Consider the following 18346-nt stretch of genomic DNA (forward strand, 5'->3'; position numbering starts at 1 on the left):
GCTCAGCCGCCTCCGCCCGGGCTGGCAGGGACGGGGTCCCGGGGCACCGGGCGCGCCCAGGCGCGCACCCGTAGCTCTGCGGAGGGAGCGGGCGGCCCCGCGCAGCCGCCATCTTGGCTGGCGCCCGCCATCTTGGGCGGAGCCGGTAACGGGCGGCGCGGCGGGAGGTGCCCGGGCAAGAACCCCTCCCCGGTGGCCCGCAGGCCCGCCCAGCCCGGCCCGCTCCCGAGGGGCTCCACTCCACGTCCCCTCGCCCGTCCCAGCCCGCCCCGGGCGCTGGGCCCCCCCCCCGAGGGACTGGCTCCCGTAGCCAGAGGAAGCCACGACTTCTGCCCCGGCAGCTCCGGGAGCGCCCGAGCGGTTTCGGCAAACTTCGGGACTTTTCGTGTTCCTATCGGGAAGACCCGAGAGAGCTGGTGACAGTCAAGGGTTTCCGGAGCGTGCCGAGGGCGCTTCGGGTCTCCCCGCAGCGCTCCCGAGCGTTTCCGGTTGCAGGGGATAAACGGCGGTTGGCTCCGCCACGGCGCCCCGCGCGTGCCCCGGGGCCGCGGCGGAAGTGCGGGGGGCGGGCGTCAGTTCCGGCGGGTGACGGAGCGGCGGGTCAGAGGCGGCAGCAAAATGGCGGCGCCTGAGGAGCGGGAGCTGACGGCGGAGCAGACCGAGAAGCTGCTGCAGTTCCAGGTGCCGCACCGGGGGGGCCGGTGTCGGCCGGCGGGAGCGGCGGAGGCGGCGCGCGGGCACGGAGCGGGCTGCGTCGGGCCCGTCCTGCCGGCGCTGTGGTCCTACCGGCCTGCGCCGGGCCGGGGGAACGGCGCTCCCTGAGAGCCGGGGCAGGCCTCGCCTGCAGCGCGCCCGGGGTGTCGGGCTGGGCCTGCGCGCGGGGCGAGAGGCCCGGGGTGCCGGTCCTGGCGGGGCGGGAGGCTCCCCGCGGTGCCCGCGAGGCTCCGGTGCCGAGCTCGGGCTCCGGGCTCTCCCGGGCTGGGGTCCCGCTGGAGGGCCGGCCGGCGCTGTGCGTGCCTCCAGAGGAATGATGTTTTGTCATCGCTAACTGGGGAGGCAGGAGTTGACTGATGAATAAACCCCATTGCCTCTGTACGGGAAAAAACTCCTCGGTAAGTCCCGGCCATTTTAAGTAGGTAGTCTGAAAAATTCCCTTTCTTACCCTTCGTGGTGACTGGAAGAGCTTTTCCTGGCGTCTCGGGAGTTAGCCAGTGGGTTTCTATGGAATGCGGTTTCCCAGAAAAACGTTTCTAACTCTCTCGGTTTAGTAATGCCGACCGAGGGGTGGCCGCTGGGGATTGTAATGATCTAATCTCCCCGTCTGCATAACATGGGCTGGGTCGCTTAACCTTTGGTTTGCCAGGGCCTCGGAGCTGTGTAGCAGCTGAATAATTAAAATGAAAATAACCTGCAGATGTGATTTATTGGTGAGAAAGCAGTGCGGTGGAGTTGAAACACTTAGGGCCGATCAGTGATAAGTAATTAAATGTGCTGGTGAATGGAAATTATCTTCAGGTGTCTTGGCTTTGTTTCAGAATTGCAGGGCATCATGTTGTGTTCCTTGGATGGCAGAATTATTTTACAGATATTTACTTTAAAGAGTGTTTTGACTGATTGCATTGCCCTGTGTTAATTTCTTTTAAGACTGCATTGCATTTTTGTGTGTGTGTGGTTTAACTGCAGAATTATAGGGTTTAAAGGGACTTAGGAGGCATCCAGCCCTGTCTTCCACAGCTGAGATAAGTGTGGGTTTTCCTCATTATTCCAGGCATGGAGTTGCCCAGACTTCACCTCTGAGCCAGGGGAGTTCAGCAGCCTTCTGAAGTAATTAATGTCCTGTGGTGTTTCTCCTGACTTTAGCTATGAGACTTTTTTAGATATTCCCTCTAAATCTTTTCTGCAAATTAAGCTGGCTGGACGCCCTTAACTTACAAAGGAGGCAGAGCAATGTTAACAACTGCTTTTCCAATTCTACCATTTCCCTCGTAAGTACATGAGGTTTGAAGCCAGTGCCTTATGCTGCACATCCACACGTGCAAAAGCTTTCCTCTAGCCCCCATTCTCATGCTGTAAGTTACCACAGCCCTTATTAATCTCCTGAATCTGGACAAATGGGACCAGCTGCACTCATCAGTGTCCCTGTTGCTATTTTCAAAACCCTGTGGGCAGCTGTGAAGCTAAAGAATCCTGTTTCCTAATGCTACCTGGTGTTGCCATAGGCAGCAGTAGGCGGGGGGCTGGAGAGGAAAGGAGAAAGAGTCAGAAGAGGGATTCAGGTTTTAGTCCAGCTTCCTGTTGAGCTCTGGTGTGAAGTGGAGGAAAATGCTCCTTAGATTAAAAGGGGAGTTGTTTTTCAGTTAGAAGACAGCTACTGGCCAGAGCCCGATATGAAAGCAGTAGTCCAGAGGACTTCAATATCAGGATCCTCTCCTTTTTCTGTCCCCTGGGGTGTATGGGATTAGCTCTTCAGCAGGGCTGGGCTAGTGACAGACTTACTGGAGAGCGCTTCTCCTTTGGTAGTTCACACCTGGCTGAAGGGGGCTCAGGTGTGCAGTCCTGCTTGTTTCCTTAAAATAAGAGTAAATCAATCCACCTGGAAAAGGTTTTTTCCTGGTTTCCTTTAGCCAGGCTCTGTCAGTGTTTGCTGTTTGGAGTGAATGGCCAAGTCTCACTACAGTTGTACATGGCTGTTGCTGCCAAGCACTGCTACAGTTAGCCTGTAAACCTGGGGGTTCCTGCTGTCTCTGTGGGGAACATTGACATGTTTTCAAATATAATTCTTTTATGGTGTGATGCACAGTCATGAGTAATTTGTCCAGTATTCTGTGCTGGCAGAGCATTGCACTTCCACAGAAGGCAGGATGCCACTGCAGTGTGAATAAAGCAGGAGAGGGGGCTAGGAAAGAAGGGAGTGGGGCTAGCAAAGCTGAGGTGAGCAATAGCAGAAGGCTTTCAGGTAAATGGTGAGCCAGGAGGAAAGCACAGAGCGAGAGCTGCTCATCCAGCAGAAAGCAGCTCTGAATGAAGGTGCTGTTGCTCTTCGCTGTTTATCCTTCTGCTGGAAGTTGCTACTTCCAAGGTAGAGGTGAATGCCTGCTGTCCTGTTTGTGGCTCAAGCCATCAGGGTTTCAGTTTAAATACATGTTTTGCATTAATTTCACCGATGTTTGCTTAATGTGATGTGCTAGCACTCGTGTAAACAGCTCTGCTGGCAGAATGGTGGAAGCAGCAGCTCTTTGCCTAGGGACAGGGCTGGAATAGGACAGCTGTCTGCCAGCCTGCTATGGCAGGTTAATGGAGTAAAAAAGTACCAGTATGGGAAAAACTTTAAATAAAAACAACAAAGTGCTCTTGCACAGTTTCAGCCTCTCATTTACTGCTGAAGCACTGGCTAATGTAAAGGAATAAAAGCATCTACATTTTTCATCAGTCAAAGCTTGTCTGTCTTGACATCTGTAGAGAGAAACTTACTGTGAGCAGCTTAAGACAGCTGTGGAGATGCATCTCTGTTTGGGAGACTGATGAAACAGCAAATGAGCTTTTGTGGGATCCTGCTATTGATTTGTGCCCATTACACTTGGGCTGATGTCTAACCTAGTTATAATATGCTAATGTAAAGTAACAGAGTGTTGGTAGCAAAGGAGAAAGTTAGCACTCATGGGACCATCCCTGACCTCAGCCAGAGAAAACAAGATGCTTGGGACTGAGAACACTGGAGAGGAAGGAAGAAACAAGAAACTCTGACATCTTTTCTACTCAGTGCATCGATCAGAACTCCTGTAGAGGCATTTGCTGTAATGTGCAAAGAGAAACTCTGTAGTGGCTTTTTTGCTGCTTGAAATCAGATATTCTTTACTCTTGGAAACATAATTCTATGGCATTGGGCAGTGGGTTGGGAATTAAGAGCAGTGCCAGTTAGCCTTGTGGATCTGCATTGCTTACACTATTTCAACATACAAGTGTATCTGCAGAGGGAACAATTTCGTAAGTGCAGTTGACAACCTTTGTCCACTGGGGAGTATTCCTCCTGCCTTTGAAGCATGGAATTGCACCTTCTATTTCAGTACTGTGAAGATTTTAGCATTTGGAGCAGTCTGAAAGGTGAAAGATGCAAATGATAATATCCAGCAGCACCTTCAGTATGTTTTAGGATAACATTCTGCTTTAAGTGATGTTTGGGAAGGCAGGGTTGAATTTTCCTGGCACTTGTGGTATATAATATTTTGTTTTCTAAATATTGTTTGCAGTCTTGAGCTTGGATCTGTATTTATGTGAAGGTTTGAGGGCACTAGTTTAATGGGATTAATTTTAACTACAAGGGGGGTTTATCTTTTTATTCTTAGCATGTCTAAGATTTAAGGCAGCTAATAAGAGACTACAGTGATTAAGAAACTAGCAGTTAGCGACTGATTTGAAGATACTGTTCTCTTGACCTTAATGATGCTAAGAACATGCTCGTTTGCCTGGCATGTGAATGGGGCAGTTTGCAGCTAGCAGCAAGACTCAGCGGAAATGCTACAACTGGTGCAGGGGCAACAAGGGGGTACTCCCAAGTTTCTAATCTGTTTCTGTGACTAAGGTGAAGCAGTGGCATAAGAGGTCGTTAGGAGTTATAACGATCAGTACTGGTGTTTTACCAGCAAGTGCTCTCTGAACTGACAGTTGAACTGTCTTCCTGCCCCTCCTGACACCAACTGCCAGGTCATTCTGAATATAGATATGTCTTCCAGAACATCCTGGAAGTGTGTGTCATACAGAGCACATCAAGGTAGCATTCAAAAAGATATTCAGACTTAAAAGCTATCTTTACACAGGTCATTTCTTTTTCCTGCAATGTCTAACCATTACATTGATCAGAAGAGTGATGGGAGTGCTGGAGTGGTTTTGTCACTTCTGTTTTGTGTTGAGACCAACTGTATTAAGATGCTATGAAAAAAAAAAAAAAGTAGGTTCACCTCCACCAAGAAGTGTGCAAAACTGGGGTCTGACCAACAGTGTGTCTGTGGCTGTAACCATGCTCAGGAAGGGCTGAAGTTTGCTGGCCTGTGGTGTCTCCGGAGCTCAGTAGGTCTTGCAAATGCTGTGGTGGTTCAGTGCTCATTAAATGCTTTCTGATGGTTCTGCATGGTTATTGCTTTGGTGCTCCTTTCTGACCTAAAACTGCTAAGGCATTTTGCATAATTTAAAAAGGAGGGAATGTTCAGTCATGAAGCCCTGTTATTAGTGCTGAGCGATAATCCAGACATGTAGAGACAAAGGTGTGAATGAGTTTCTGAGTCTTGTAAATTTTGCCAACACCAGCAGAATTTCCAGGGTGTTAAGGAATGGTGATCAGAGGATTTTCAGGCTTTGACATACGCACATTTTGACTCTATTGTAAAATCAAGTAATTGAGTGAATTGCAGGTGCCTTTTAAGATGTCCTGAAAGGACAGTGAGGTGCCTTCTGTAGGAGTTCAGGGTAAAAAAATTGGAACACAAACCCAAAATTTTGCTCAGTGAAGCACATCTTTAAAGAAAGACAGTTAAACAAAAGCACTAAGTAGTGAAGCTGAGTGATAAATGAAGGTGTTCTGGCAGCAACAGCTGATTTCACCGAGCTGCAATTCTTCTATCAAATTAACTTCTGTGGTGCTCCCTTACAAGTCTTGCTGCAGACTTACTGCCCAGTGGTGTATAAATATTTATTGTAAAGTGATTTGAAGTTCTTTTTTTTTTGAGGGATTGCAGTAGTTGGTTAATGTCAGCAGTACTTTGAATAGTCTGGTTCTTTACAGCAAAATGAAATTGGTTTTGCCCAGTAGATTGGGGAGAACGTTGAGATATGTGAGAACTTCATGAGAAAGAAGCTGAGGAGATGCTCAAAAGCTTTAACTGACCCCAGAGATTGAATAGGGTGTTTGTCCACAGTGTGACTGGGGTGGAAATAGCATGTGGAATGTATGAATGGGGGCAGGGAAGGGAATAGATGCACCATCCTTCTCCAGTAAAAAAAAAAAAAAATTTGGTGCGTTCTTAAGTAGTCGGCTTGTCAAGACTGCTTCAGGGCTTCTAAGTGAAGCAAGAAATGAGGAACACAATGAGCAGAATGAAGTAGGATTGCTCACAATGGATTGAATCACAAGGTCTAATAGAAACTGCACACACAGATTTATATGAAGTCACTGCTCTGCGCTAGTAATCATCACAGCTGCCTCCTGCAGAAAAGCTACACTGCTGTGTGACAGACACAGGGAGCAAAACTTTTCTGCTCTCTAACTCCTGCGTGGCTGAGATCATCTTGGGGACTGTGGAGACGAGTGCCTGGAACCCGCAGGCAGAGGACAGGCATGGCTCGTGTTGGGTGGTTCTACTCACACAGGCTCTGCAGGTCAGCAGGATCCACCTGTCTCAGTGAGGAGCAGTCAAGTGGGAAACCAGCCTGTGCCACTGCCCAGCTCGGTACCTGAGCCACCAAAGGTGTGTGCACCCTCTGTAGTGTTATACCACTGGCTGGAGAAGCATCTGGAGAGAGAACCACCAGGTGAGAAGGTGAAGCATTAAGTATCTGTGGAGTTTTCTTCTATGGAATGACCTTGCTGGAGAAACTGTCATATTTCAACAGTCTCCTTACACCACCATCACGTTTTTATGTTGAATTTGTTACGCTGCTTGTGACAATTATTGTATTTGCTTCTGCCATCTTGTATCCAAGCTAAATAATTGCTTCTGAAGGTTTAAGTATTTTCTTGGCTCTCTGTAGTCCAGTTTTTTTGGGTTTTTTTACTGTTATTAATTTTAAAATAAAAGTAGTTTCCTTCAGAATTGCCAGCATTGTTAATGGTGTCACCTCTAACGATTTTTCACTAGCTGATTTGAGGGATTGTTAAAAGGGTAGTGGCAGCATATTTATGGCTTTATGCTTTCCTATGACTGTGCTTCAGCTCCATGGGGACCAGTGCTGTGAACAACCCTGAAATGTCTGTTCAGGCACCTCACGGCAAGTGGTGTGGGGAGAGCTGTGTTTCTGTGGCAGGGTGACAGGTGTTCACATAGCAAAGGTTTGTTTCCGTTCCACAGGTGCTGATGTGATTTCCTGTGATAGCAAACACAGTTGTTTGATTTCTTGTGCAGATGCTGTGGTTGGCATGGGGTTAAAATGCACTTCTCTGAACATTGGTGTGAGAGCCCAGTGACTTTGAGGTCTGCTGGTGTTTGGGCCCTATTTTCTGTTTCTGGTCCTATCAGTGTTGGACTGGATCTTTGCTATAGAATCCTCTGTAATGCTGGAAAGCACTACCTTTGTTAGTGCCTGGTTTGTTTTGGCTTTAGTATCTGTTTATGCTTGCAGTGAGTGAAGTAATGGTTATCTTGGGTTTTCAGAAGTGCTTTGCCTGTCTTTTAAGTTGGTGCTTTGAGGTGATGTTTGAGGGCATCAGCCTGGTCACATCACACTTCCAGAGTGAAACTTAAGGGCAGTGTTACATTAGCCTCTTGACAGGGCTGAGTGCTGTTGTAGTAGCTGACCTGGGGCACTGTGGAGAACTGGCTGACGCTGCCAGAGTGCAAAGGCCTGTTGGAGGCCTCCTGCCTGCTTATGGGTTTGGGCTGACTTAGGTTGTGCTGCTCTTAAACTGAGAGCAGAGTATATAAAAAGTATCATGGTAATGTGTTGTGGTAATTCCTGTCCATGCTCACGTGTTGCCAAGAACAGGGAAAATACAGCACTTCCCTGGTACTCACCTGCTGTTATTCCCTTTAGGACTTGACCGGCATAGAGTCCATGGACCAATGTCGTCACACACTGGAACAGCACAACTGGAACATAGAGGTACCACTGCAAATAACATTTTTAGCAGTTTCCAAGTACTTGGATTAAACTGAGTACTCCTGGGGGGGGAGAGGGAGTCCTACCAATTCAATCTTTCAGCCCCTGAATTTGCAGTATTAGCTAAACAGTATTTTGATAGTGCTGGAGACCTGGTTTCAGAAGTACACAGCAGAGTTGTTACAACTGTGAACCATCACTTGGCTGGCACATGGTGTGACTCCCCATAGTGCCTTTGTGGGCTGCCATGGAGAAGGCATTCCACGTGGAAAGAAGTATTGGTCGTTACAGTTTGCAGTTAGTTGTACTTATCCAGGGCTCTGAGGCTGTGGACAAATAACATCTACCTGTAGTGTCCAAAGTATATAAAAAATATATATACTTTCTGCCATTCTTAAATGTCTGAAACCTCCCTTTGCTCTTTCTTGTGTCAAAGGCAGCTGTGCAGGACCGACTGAATGAGCAAGAGGGTGTCCCAAGTGTCTTTAATCCTCCTCCGTCACGGCCATTGCAGGTCAATACGGCTGACCACAGGATCTACAGCTACATTGTCTCAAGGCCACAACCAAGGGCAAGTTACCTTACAGCAGATTTTGTCCTGGTTTTCCATGTTTCTTTGTGAACAATGGAATTTGTAAGCAGGAAAATTGTTTTCTTTGTATGCTGTTATGTCCTTTCTAAATATGTTATCTTCTGAAAACAAAATGTAGAGCTGTTCCTTCAGCCTTTATCACCACTGTGGATATTGTCTCCAAGGTGTGATTCACAGTATGGGATGGCCTTCTTTGTGTCACAGGATGTTCTGCTGTGGTGTAGCAAAGCTTTTTGATCACTTCATTTGGAACAAAGGACGGTCCACTCAGTGATAATATTTTTTCTTTTTGGAGCTCCCCTAAAATGTACATTAGCTTGAACACAGTATCAATAGCTTACATTAATGTTTCACAAACAAATTTGTATGAGCACCTTTAAGACTTGATGCTGTTAATCCCTTTGAACAGTTAAGAAAGTCAGCATAGAGCAGAAGTACTGCTGCCTGACTAGTCAGTGATGCTGGTTCTCAGATGTGTCACGTTGAGTCCTGAATGAATCATGTTAGTTGCTTAAATTTTATTTGACATGGCCAAAGCCATGCAATATCACTGAGCTTCTTGAAGTGGTTAGAGCAGTGATAACTCCCACATGTGCCCATGTGCTTGTGCTGGTGAACACTTTGCTTTAGCAGGCCTGTTCCAGTGGAGATTGTTCTAATTTTCTGTTTATCATTGCAGGGCCTGTTAGGATGGGGTTACTACTTCATAATGCTTCCATTCCGTTTTACATATTACACATTACTTGATATATTTAGGTAAGTACTTTTTTTGTGCTGACTCATGTATTGACTGCATCACAGCACATTTTAGCTGTTACTTGGACCTTAAAGTCTAATGGCAGATTGTCCGTTTATTTGTTCAGCTGGCTGTATCTGTAGCCTTACAAAGTTCCTACACTGTTTAGTAAGAAATAAATCTTATTGCAGAGAAAAAGAGCATCTTGCAGCTCTGTAAGTGAAATATTTAACTGGAGTTCCAAATCCATGTGGCCTTACAGTTTGAGTGCCATGCAAAGGGGATGCAAAACAGTGTAAAATTGTCCAGTATTTTTGGACAAACAATTTGATCAGAATTATGTCTCATTGGGCTGGGCAGCAGGTTAACCTGGCCTAATCCCTGTGTGTTACTTGGCCAAACCTAAACAGTAAACACCTCTGCTTTTTCCCCTTTGGTGCCTGTTGCCTCATTTCCCTGTACTGCTTTGAAGTGCTAGTTTATCTTGCCTCCTTACATCATTGATAGAGTGAAAAGGGATGTCCCACAGTCCTGCCATCTGCGCAGTTCCCTCTCTTGTATTGCTTTTCCCCCCCTCAAAGACTTTTCCAAAGTTCAGTGTAACTTGTTCACATCAGTAGAACTGAACAACATTGATACCAGCCTTGCAGTTAAGCTTTCTCAGCCTCATAGGAATGACTGTTTCTTCTGCTTTCACTGGACTTCTAGTGTAATGTTCTCTTTCTGCAGGTCTTTGCACTCTGGAATTGTTAGTGTTGGAACAGGAAAAATACTGTTTTCAGAGTTACCTGGACAACAAAACTTGTGTGGCTTTTAGCAGCCTGTCTTTGACTAAAACCCTTAAACCTCATACTGTTGGTGTGGCTTATGCCTGAGACTTCAGAGGAGGCTGAAACTGAATCACAGAATTCAGATCCTCGTTGATGCTTGGCTGGGGGGTTTCAGTAGCAATGGTATCAGTTTGGAGCACTTGGTGGTTTAGGTTGTGCTTATAAATATTCAGGGGTCTCAGCTGTGACTCTTTCCTCCTCATGAATACTGGTTACTGTCTGCGGAAAAGGAAACCTGTTCTTCAGGAAGTCAGTGAGCTGAATTTCCAGTGTCCTTTGCTTCCTTCCTAGGTTTGCTCTGCGTTTTATACGCCCTGATCCTCGTAGTCGGGTCACTGACCCAGTGGGTGACATTATTTCATTTATTCATACATTTGAGGAAAAATATGGGAGGATACACCCTATCTTCTACCAGGGAACTTACAGCCAGGTCAGTGTCACATGTTGGTGCATGGATTCTGGAGTGATGGAGAAGTGTGGGATTTTGCCGTTGGGGCCTACATGGCAAAATCACTTTTTATCTAAAAGCTCAGTATTTGTCCCCAAACTCTCCAGCAGGGTAATGGGGAGAGCTAGTGAACAAGTGTATTGGAAAACCAGTGTCTGCCAGGCTTGATGGTTTGCCAAGCCTGCAAAGTTGGAAAGCAAAGCTACTCTGACTGTTCCTCAACCGTCTGTGTGGCTCTGTAGCCAACAGCTGTTCTCTGTAGTCCTGCCTTTGTTTCTACAAACTGATGTGTCATGACAGAGCCTGTCCTGCTCACCAAATTGGGATGGACTGCCTGGGCTTGTATTACAATGCAACCTTAGAACTTGGGGTTGGACCTCAAAATTTGAGAGAAGGAGCCCCTGAAGAAATTATGGGGAGTGAGAGTTCATGAGTTAGGTCTGGACTGATGGTGCCCTCTGTAAAAGAGAGACATCACAATGGGTCCTGCCTCTTCTGCAGCTTCTCTCAGCTTAGCCAAGGGAAGGGCCTCCTGCAGTGCTCCCCAGCAGACAGTTGGATCAGCACTGCTTCCTGAGTGCCAGAGAAGACTGTGGAGTCTGTCTCTGCTCTACTCTGCACAATGATGGAGCTCACCGCCTCCACAGCTCTTCTAGGCCCCTCTGTCTTGCCTGGAATCCAAACTGAAATAACCAGGGAATGGTTAGGCTACCAAAACTCTGTGCTAGTAAAACAGGGAGCCTATTGTGCCCTTACCCTGTCGCCTTGATAAGAAATGCTCTTGGGTGGGTGGAATCCAGAGACTCTAGATGCATAAAGGTTTTTTTTACTGTTGTTTGGCTTGTTTTTTTTGTTTTGTTGGGGCCTGCAGCATTATGAGTTATCTTTTTTTAGTAGCATTTTCATTTGATGTGGTCTGAAGATTGTCCTGAGCAAGCTGGAGTGGAAAGCTCAGCCTTGGCTGTTATGAGCCTGAGGGTGCTCTGCTGCCAGCTGGGTCTGGCAGGGCAGTGGGGGGGTGTCAGTCCCAGCAGTTGCCTACCTGGGTTGGCTGTGAGTTCAGTGTTTTCCAAAGCCACATCCTGAAAGGAATGTGAGGGAGCACCACTGTAACCCCCTTAAATGAGGGTCTAGTTGGAAGGTCTGATGGGTTCATCCTCCACCGCTGCTTCATTGAAACCACACTGGTGGCAGAGTAATGGCCCAGGTAGATGTTGCTGAGCTGTGTCACACAGGTCTTGTGGGTGCTGCTTTCCCCTTGCCTAGACACCCTCTAACTTTACCTCCTGTGCTCTTATGCCAAGGCACTGAATGATGCCAAGCGGGAGCTGCGCTTCCTGTTGGTTTATCTTCATGGAGATGACCACCAAGACACAGATGAATTCTGCCGGTAGGTAGGAGAGTTTTCCAGATAGTTATCTTTGCACTTTAAATGCAGCTTCATTGACACAATTTCTTCTCATCCTCTAGCAATACGTTGTGTGTACCTGAGGTGGTCACCCTCATAAACACTAGAATGCTCTTCTGGGCTTGCTCAACCAATAAACCAGAGGGCTACCGAGGTGAGTGTGTCCCAGCTGGGCTTTACCTATCCCCTCCCATTTCTGGAACAAGCCAAGTGCTCTTTGACAAGTTTACATGTTCAAAACACATTTGGGTTTTGTGGAAGCAGACAAGAGATGTCAGGATTCCATGGGGAAAACATGTGGTTTTTATGTGATGCCTCAGAGCTCCTGTTTGGATGCCAGGGAGATAACCTTCTGCTCTTCACCTTCACTGTTCCATGTGTTTGTGGGCAGTCCTTGTTGTGTGCTCTTTGCTGTGGGCATTCAAGCTGCTTTCAGTGCCTCAGTAATGGGAGTTGGTGGGTGTGTGCTGAGGATTAAACTGAGTGCAGAAACAGTTTATCTAACTAGCTGTGCCCTTAACACTGGCTCACATTATGCCTGAGGCCAGGAGTGATTTGTTAGGTGCATTCTTTCCCTTTGTGAGACAGTATCTGTACTCCACACCCAGGCTCTCTGTCTCCTCAAAAGTCCACAGTGAGATCCTTTTAAGTATTATCTTTCCAAAGCTGTTGATACCTGACCTGCCAGCATTTCTGTAGGGTTTTCTGCAAATTGAGACTTTTCCCAAAGTTCTGTTCAGGCCTCCTGTGTCGCTTCTGACCCTTCCTGTTTCATGGCAGGAGTTCTGGTACTAAATGTAGATCATTCCTGGCTTCGTAGTTCAGCTACCAGCTATTGACACCTTGAAAGAATGGCTTTCTAAGGAGACATTCTGTTACTTACTGCTGTTTCAGTGCTGCAATGCTTTGGGGTCACAGCCTAGAAAGCAGAGCTAGAAGGAATTGTGGCCTTTAATCCATGGGGTGCTCTGATTTAATTTGGAGGACTCCACTAGTAATGACAGCTCCAAGTTGCGTGGTGTGCCACGCATGGTTTAAGGAGGTGGTCAGCAGCCATAGGTGAAGAGTAACTTGGAAGCCCCCAGTCTGCTCCATTTTCTGCCTCAAGACAGAGCCTGTCTCTGGCAGAAACAACCTAAGTTTGTTTGGAAGTCTCTAGGATGAACATTCTTCCATCTTCCTCCCATGATAGTATCTTCCAGAGTCTGGCCATCCTTAATGAGCGTTTCCCTGTGCTTGAGCAGTGTTTCTCTTCCTGCAGTTTAAACCCAGGGCTTTCTCTCCCTTTTTGAATGGACATTCAGAGCAATTTGCTTCCTTCCTGCTTGAATTAAAGAACCTTTTTGGTTACTAGCAAGCTTGTTTTTTCCCCTCAGTCTCTATGCTCCAGGCCACTTCCTCCCTTTGCTAATTTATAGGGTTTAGTTTGACAAAATAGAGCCTGAGGCCTTTTCTGCCTTGGAAGAGAGTGGCTGTGGATGCTGCTTCTGGGGCCCCTGGTGATGGAAAGCATTTGTGCTGTACCCTTGCTGACCCTTCTGGATGGAGCAGTCATGGTGATGTTTGTGCCTGTTCCCAGTCTCCCAGGCTCTCCGGGAGAATACGTACCCGTTCCTGGCTGTGATCATGCTGAAGGATCGCAGGATGACGGTCGTTGGGCGGCTCGAAGGCCTCATCCAGGCTGATGACCTCATTAATCAACTCATGTTCATCATGGACGCCAACCAGACATACCTGGTGTCTGAACGCCTGGAAAGGTAGGAGGGGACCAGAGCCCCATAAATGCAGACCTTCTGGAGGCAGGCTCTGCTCTGCCCCCTTCCTCCAGTCACCATAGGTAGGTCAGCATCTCCTGTTCTGTAGCACAGCTCATGGGCTCTTCCCAGTGGGATCCATTGGTCCATAAATCCAGGCTATCTTATAGCCAGGGACCTGGATGTGTTGCCCACACAGGCCTGCTCCTGGGAGGCCGTGTGAGTGCACTGCTGTTTTCTGCAGCTGGAACACACCCTTAATGTGCTGGAGCTCTGCAGGTAAAGCTTGGACAGGAGTCAGTGGGAACAAAGGCATTGCTGGCAGGAGAGCTCGTGCCCCCAGCCAGTGGGCAAGTGCTGCTGCCTGGGCTGGCTGTCCTGAATTCCCACTGCACTTCTGACGGTGCCTCTCGAGCTCCAGTCCCTGACAACTCTGTAGGGACTTGCAGGCAGTGTCCAAAGCAGAAAGCCACCTTGAAGTCTTCTGCCTACCCCCTCCTTTGCCCCACCATCTCTGCAGGGGGCCCAGTAACATGTTTTAATGCCTCTGGTTTCTGAAATGTGAAAGGAGTTACCTGAAGGAGATAAAACCTTGAAGAGTCTCAAGTATGAGGCAGAAATCCTGGGCTCTGCTTATGTGCTGTCTGTCCCCCCTTTCAAGCTGCAGCGGGTGAGGATTCTTTTGTGTTCAGTTCATTCCCACTTAGGGAAACCATTTGTGTGCTAGGGACTGCGGAGACACAACTTGCCTTTTAGGAGCTCATTGTTAGGGGCTTGGTGCACTCTAAATGAAGTGCTACCTGGTGTGCATGCATGTCAGTGTCAGGCTGTGCCTGTGTGCTCAGGTCTGCCATCAGCCTTGCCCTGCCTGCACTCTGGGCTCTGGTAGCCCTGACTGCTCCCTGCTTATTTTGCAGGGAAGAGAGGAACCAAACCCAAGTTCTTAGACAGCAGCAGGATGAGGCGTATCTGGCATCCTTACGTGCAGACCAGGAAAAGGAGCGCAAGAAGAAGGAGGAACGGGAGAGGAAGAAGAAGAAAGAGGAGGAAGTGCAGCAGCAAAAACTAGCTGAGGAGAGACGGCGACAGGTGAGGGCAGGCACATGCTGGAGGGGCTGCCGTGCCCCACAGGGCGCTCGCTGTAGGAGCAGTGCCTGCGCTAGGGCTTGCTCCTCTAATTGCAGCTGCTCGTCTTGCTTGGAGCTGGAGTGGCCTCCCAGCCTCGGGGAGCAGCTGCAAGGCACAAGCATGAGGGTCAGGTCAGTGCACGCCCATTGCTCCTGCTCCCTCCTTACTTTGCAGACGCTGCAGGAGGAGAAGGAGCGGAAGTCGGAATGCCTGCCTCCTGAGCCACATCCCGATGACCCAGAGAGTGTTAAGATCATTTTCAAGCTGCCTAATGATTCCAGAGTGGAGCGGCGATTCCACTTCACCCAGTCATTAACGGTGAGCTTGAGACAGGGCCGATGAACTTCCTAGAGTAAATGAGGGTCAAGAGATTCTGCAGCTGGCTCAGCCAAGCTTTGGTTCTGTTGGACTTTGCCAGATAGTGACCTTTGCTGAGAGTCTCAGCAGAGTTGTTCCTGGGTAAGGAGGGTGTCTTGGTGCCTGGTCCCACCAGCTTAGAAGGGAGAGATTAGAGGAAAAAAAGGGAAGAATTTTTCTTCTGAAAATCCAAAACTCTTGTTGTTCCATATTAAATAATAACATAGGAAGAGCCAGGAACTGTCTGGACTACTCCCCACATACTTTGTGAGAAGTCCTGTTTCATGCATCCTAAGAAAATGGCTGTCTTGTGTGTACAATGCTGTGATGGTGCAAATTTGGTAGCCTTCCCCACCATGAGATCCCATGGATGCCATCAGGCTGTGTCATTGCTCTTAATTCTGTGCTTCTTTCCCAGGTGATCCACGACTTCTTGTTCTCCTTGAAAGAAAGCCCTGAAAAGTTCCAGATTGAGGCCAACTTTCCTCGTCGTGTCCTGCCCTGCCTCCCAACAGAGGAGTGGCCAAACCCACCCACGCTGCAGGAGGCTGGACTCAGCCACACGGAAGTCCTCTTTGTGCAGGACCTCACGGACGATTGACACTTTTCCAGAAGACATAAAATGGAAAGAGAGATTCATATTATTATTATAATACAATATTTTTTTTAAAAGACTGCGTTCAAACGAGGGATCAGAGACCACATCGCCTGTGCCAGCTGTGCTGTGTGCGTGCACTGGCGAGAGGGAGTGTGTGCACATCCTCACACACCCGTGTACACAGCTATCCCCTGCACTTGGAGGGCAGAGAGGGAGGGGAGCTGGTGTTGCCCCTCCAACCTCCCAGGGGAGGAACAGGAATGGCAGCTCTTGGTAATTTCTGCTTTTATTGATGACAATAATAATAAAACCCCAACAACCTGACACCTTGTGAAGATTTGATACTCTGCTGCTCCTGACAGCCAGAAGACCGGGCACCTAAATGTGCTGGGAGTGGAGTGGGAGGGAAGGGCTGGAAAGAATCTCTTCAGCTTCCCTCTGTGTATAAATATTTTTCTTTTAATATTTCTCTTGCTTTGTAATGACCAAAGGAGAAGGGGGTTGACTATAGTATTAACTTTTTGATAAAGAGCTGGTTCAATTCTTACCTGTGTGGGTCTTGCCCAGGGTTCTTAGCCTGCGTAGTGTAATAAACTCTGCCTCTAGCATGTCTGTGCTGATGCTTTCTGCCTGCCCAGTGCTGGGGAGGGGCTTCCAGCTGCTGTTGCTCCACAGCAGTTACCGCTCATTGTGGGGAGGCTTGATTTTGGCCTCATGAATTGGAGAGGTTGTGCCAGCAGAACTGCTGGCTTAAGACAGACAAGACTGCACACCATGGGGGAAGACAGTGCTGGGGCTGCTGCTGTGCAGCAGCTGGGTCACCCTGATCAAGTTAGAGATGGAAAAAAAAGACATGGAAAGGGTGTGTAAGCCAGTGTTCCCCCAGAGGCTTGGTCACACTCCTGCTCCAAGGGGAACTTCCTCCATTACCCTTGTCTGTTGGTCACCTGTTCTGGACAGGTAACAATGCTCTCCCTCCCAGTGTACCTCAGGTGCCTGCAGGAAGCAGGGGAGCAGGGATGTCCTACCACTGTTGCTGAAGGGTGGCTCCAGGGCCTGGCATGGCTTTTTCAATATGCAGAAGGAATCAATCTTCTTAAAAGAAAAGCTGTTCCCTCTCTGGCCATCGAGCCTCCTGGAGCACTTTGGGGAGTAGCAACCCTGCTCTTGGCTTTGATGAGGCAGCCAGGCTGTGCAGGACTGCAGGGATCCATGCTTCTCTGGCTGGGCTTGCTGGGGAGTTTGGCTGTAGAAGAGGTGGATGCTGGAGTCACCCAGGAAGACTTGCCATCCTAGGAGCACATTGAGGAAGAATTTGCATCTCTGAAAGTGAAAGATCTCTCGGAGAGAGAGGGGGTTGCTGGATCAGACTCTTTTGGGGCAAAGGCCCCAGCTGGCTCTTGCATCCACCCTCAGGCTCTCCTCTCCAAGTCCCGTCTCTAGGGCTCTTCCAGCTGCTGCACTGTCCCTCCACCTGCTCACTTGACAGCCTGGGGACCCCAAACTCTGACCTCAGTTCCCCCAGGGAACCCCATGGGGCCACATGTGACCACCTCAGCCTGCCTCGAGCACCCACTGAGTCAAAAGCCAGGGGCACAGCAGGTTGGTATACATCATACATTTATTAGTGAATATCCCTCTCAAAATCAGCCACAACATTAAAAAAAATAATGATTGCACTACTTGGTCAAGCAGAACTAGCAACTTTCATTTTAAAAAAAGTACAAATCTGTTAAAAATTTCAATCAGTATAATACACATATATATAATACAACATACTAGTTATGTTAAATGCTACAAAACCAATATGATTCCAATGGAATGGAAAAAAAACAAACACTTTTAGAGCTTTAAGAACCTTTTTTTTCTATATATTAGCCTTTTTTCAAATACATACATGGGAAAAATGAGGTAACTGTAAAATGTGCAAGTAACAGAGCAAAAAAAATTATATATATATATTTATATATATATATATATATAAAAACTTTCTAACACAGAACACACGTCCTAGCACCTTCCGGGGAGCCGCGGGGACCGCGGGGGTCCCACCGGAGGGCCCGGGGACTGGTATAATAGAACAGTAAACAGTCCACTATCCCACCACAGGAAATCATTGGTAAACAGTGGTATCTACAGCGCAGTCAGCAATCACAAACACCCTAAATAATTGTTTTTTAGTATTTTTTTTTGTAAATTTTTTTTTGTTATTTTTTAAATGATACTTTTTAGCTGCTCATTGGAATAAATTCTGCAGCACACGAGCTGTGAGCTTTCGAGGCGCCGTCAAAGGACCGTAAGGCTTTCCTGGCTCCCTGGGCACCGCGAGGGCGGGAGGTGGGGGGGGCGGGATGGGGCGTCTCCGGGGGCGCGAGGCCGCCGCGCGGCACGGGGACTCCTTTGGTTATCTGTCACTGAGCGAGGGACGGGGAGGGGGCCGGGGTCCTGCCCAGGGGGCACCGAGCCCAGCGGTGCCAGCGCCCGCTGCGCAACCGGTGGCACCGGGCTGGGGCCCGTGGCCTTGACGCCTCACACGCAGGGCGGCCGCCGGGGAGGCTGGGCAAGGGCGGCAAGGGGGGACCGGCCAACGGCAACAGGCCACTGGCTGCCCCCCACACCTGACTGGCTGGACAGAGGCTGGGAGGGCCCCTCTGACTGGTGGAGGCGACGCACGGCCCTGCACCAACGG

General features: G+C 48.5%; 1 protein-coding gene across 2 annotated transcripts; it reads left to right on the top strand.

The window, feature by feature from the left end:
• The first annotated feature begins 113 nt into the window (after positions 1-113).
• FAF2 (Fas associated factor family member 2) lies at positions 114-16265 on the top strand. Of its 2 annotated transcripts, none has more exons than XM_051630943.1 (11): positions 114-681; positions 7741-7809; positions 8243-8377; positions 9078-9154; positions 10256-10394; positions 11717-11802; positions 11883-11974; positions 13400-13577; positions 14492-14663; positions 14877-15020; positions 15478-16265. In XM_051630943.1, exons 1-11 carry the CDS (start codon positions 619-621, stop codon positions 15658-15660), a joined length of 1338 nt encoding a protein of 445 aa, XP_051486903.1. In that variant the 5' UTR covers positions 114-618; the 3' UTR covers positions 15661-16265. The 2 variants fall into 2 exon arrangements, with proteins under 2 accessions (XP_051486903.1, XP_051486904.1); XM_051630944.1 differs by lacking the exon at positions 114-681 and adding an exon at positions 739-1112.
• The last annotated feature ends 2081 nt before the right edge of the window (positions 16266-18346 follow it).

Source organism: Apus apus, chromosome 13, assembly GCF_020740795.1.
Source record: "Apus apus isolate bApuApu2 chromosome 13, bApuApu2.pri.cur, whole genome shotgun sequence".
NCBI lineage: Eukaryota > Metazoa > Chordata > Aves > Apodiformes > Apodidae > Apus > Apus apus.

What these genes read in the sequence shown, in the direction of transcription:
- FAF2 (XM_051630943.1), top strand. Translation starts at nt 619, where the DNA reads ATGGCGGCGCCTGAGGAGCGGGAGCTGACGGCGGAGCAGACCGAGAAG. An exon ending in AGAAGCTGCTGCAGTTCCAG is followed by an intron (nt 682 to 7,740) that starts GTGCCGCACCGG and finishes TATTCCCTTTAG; the next exon opens with GACTTGACCGGCATAGAGTC. An exon ending in TCTCAAGGCCACAACCAAGG is followed by an intron (nt 8,378 to 9,077) that starts GCAAGTTACCTT and finishes TTATCATTGCAG; the next exon opens with GGCCTGTTAGGATGGGGTTA.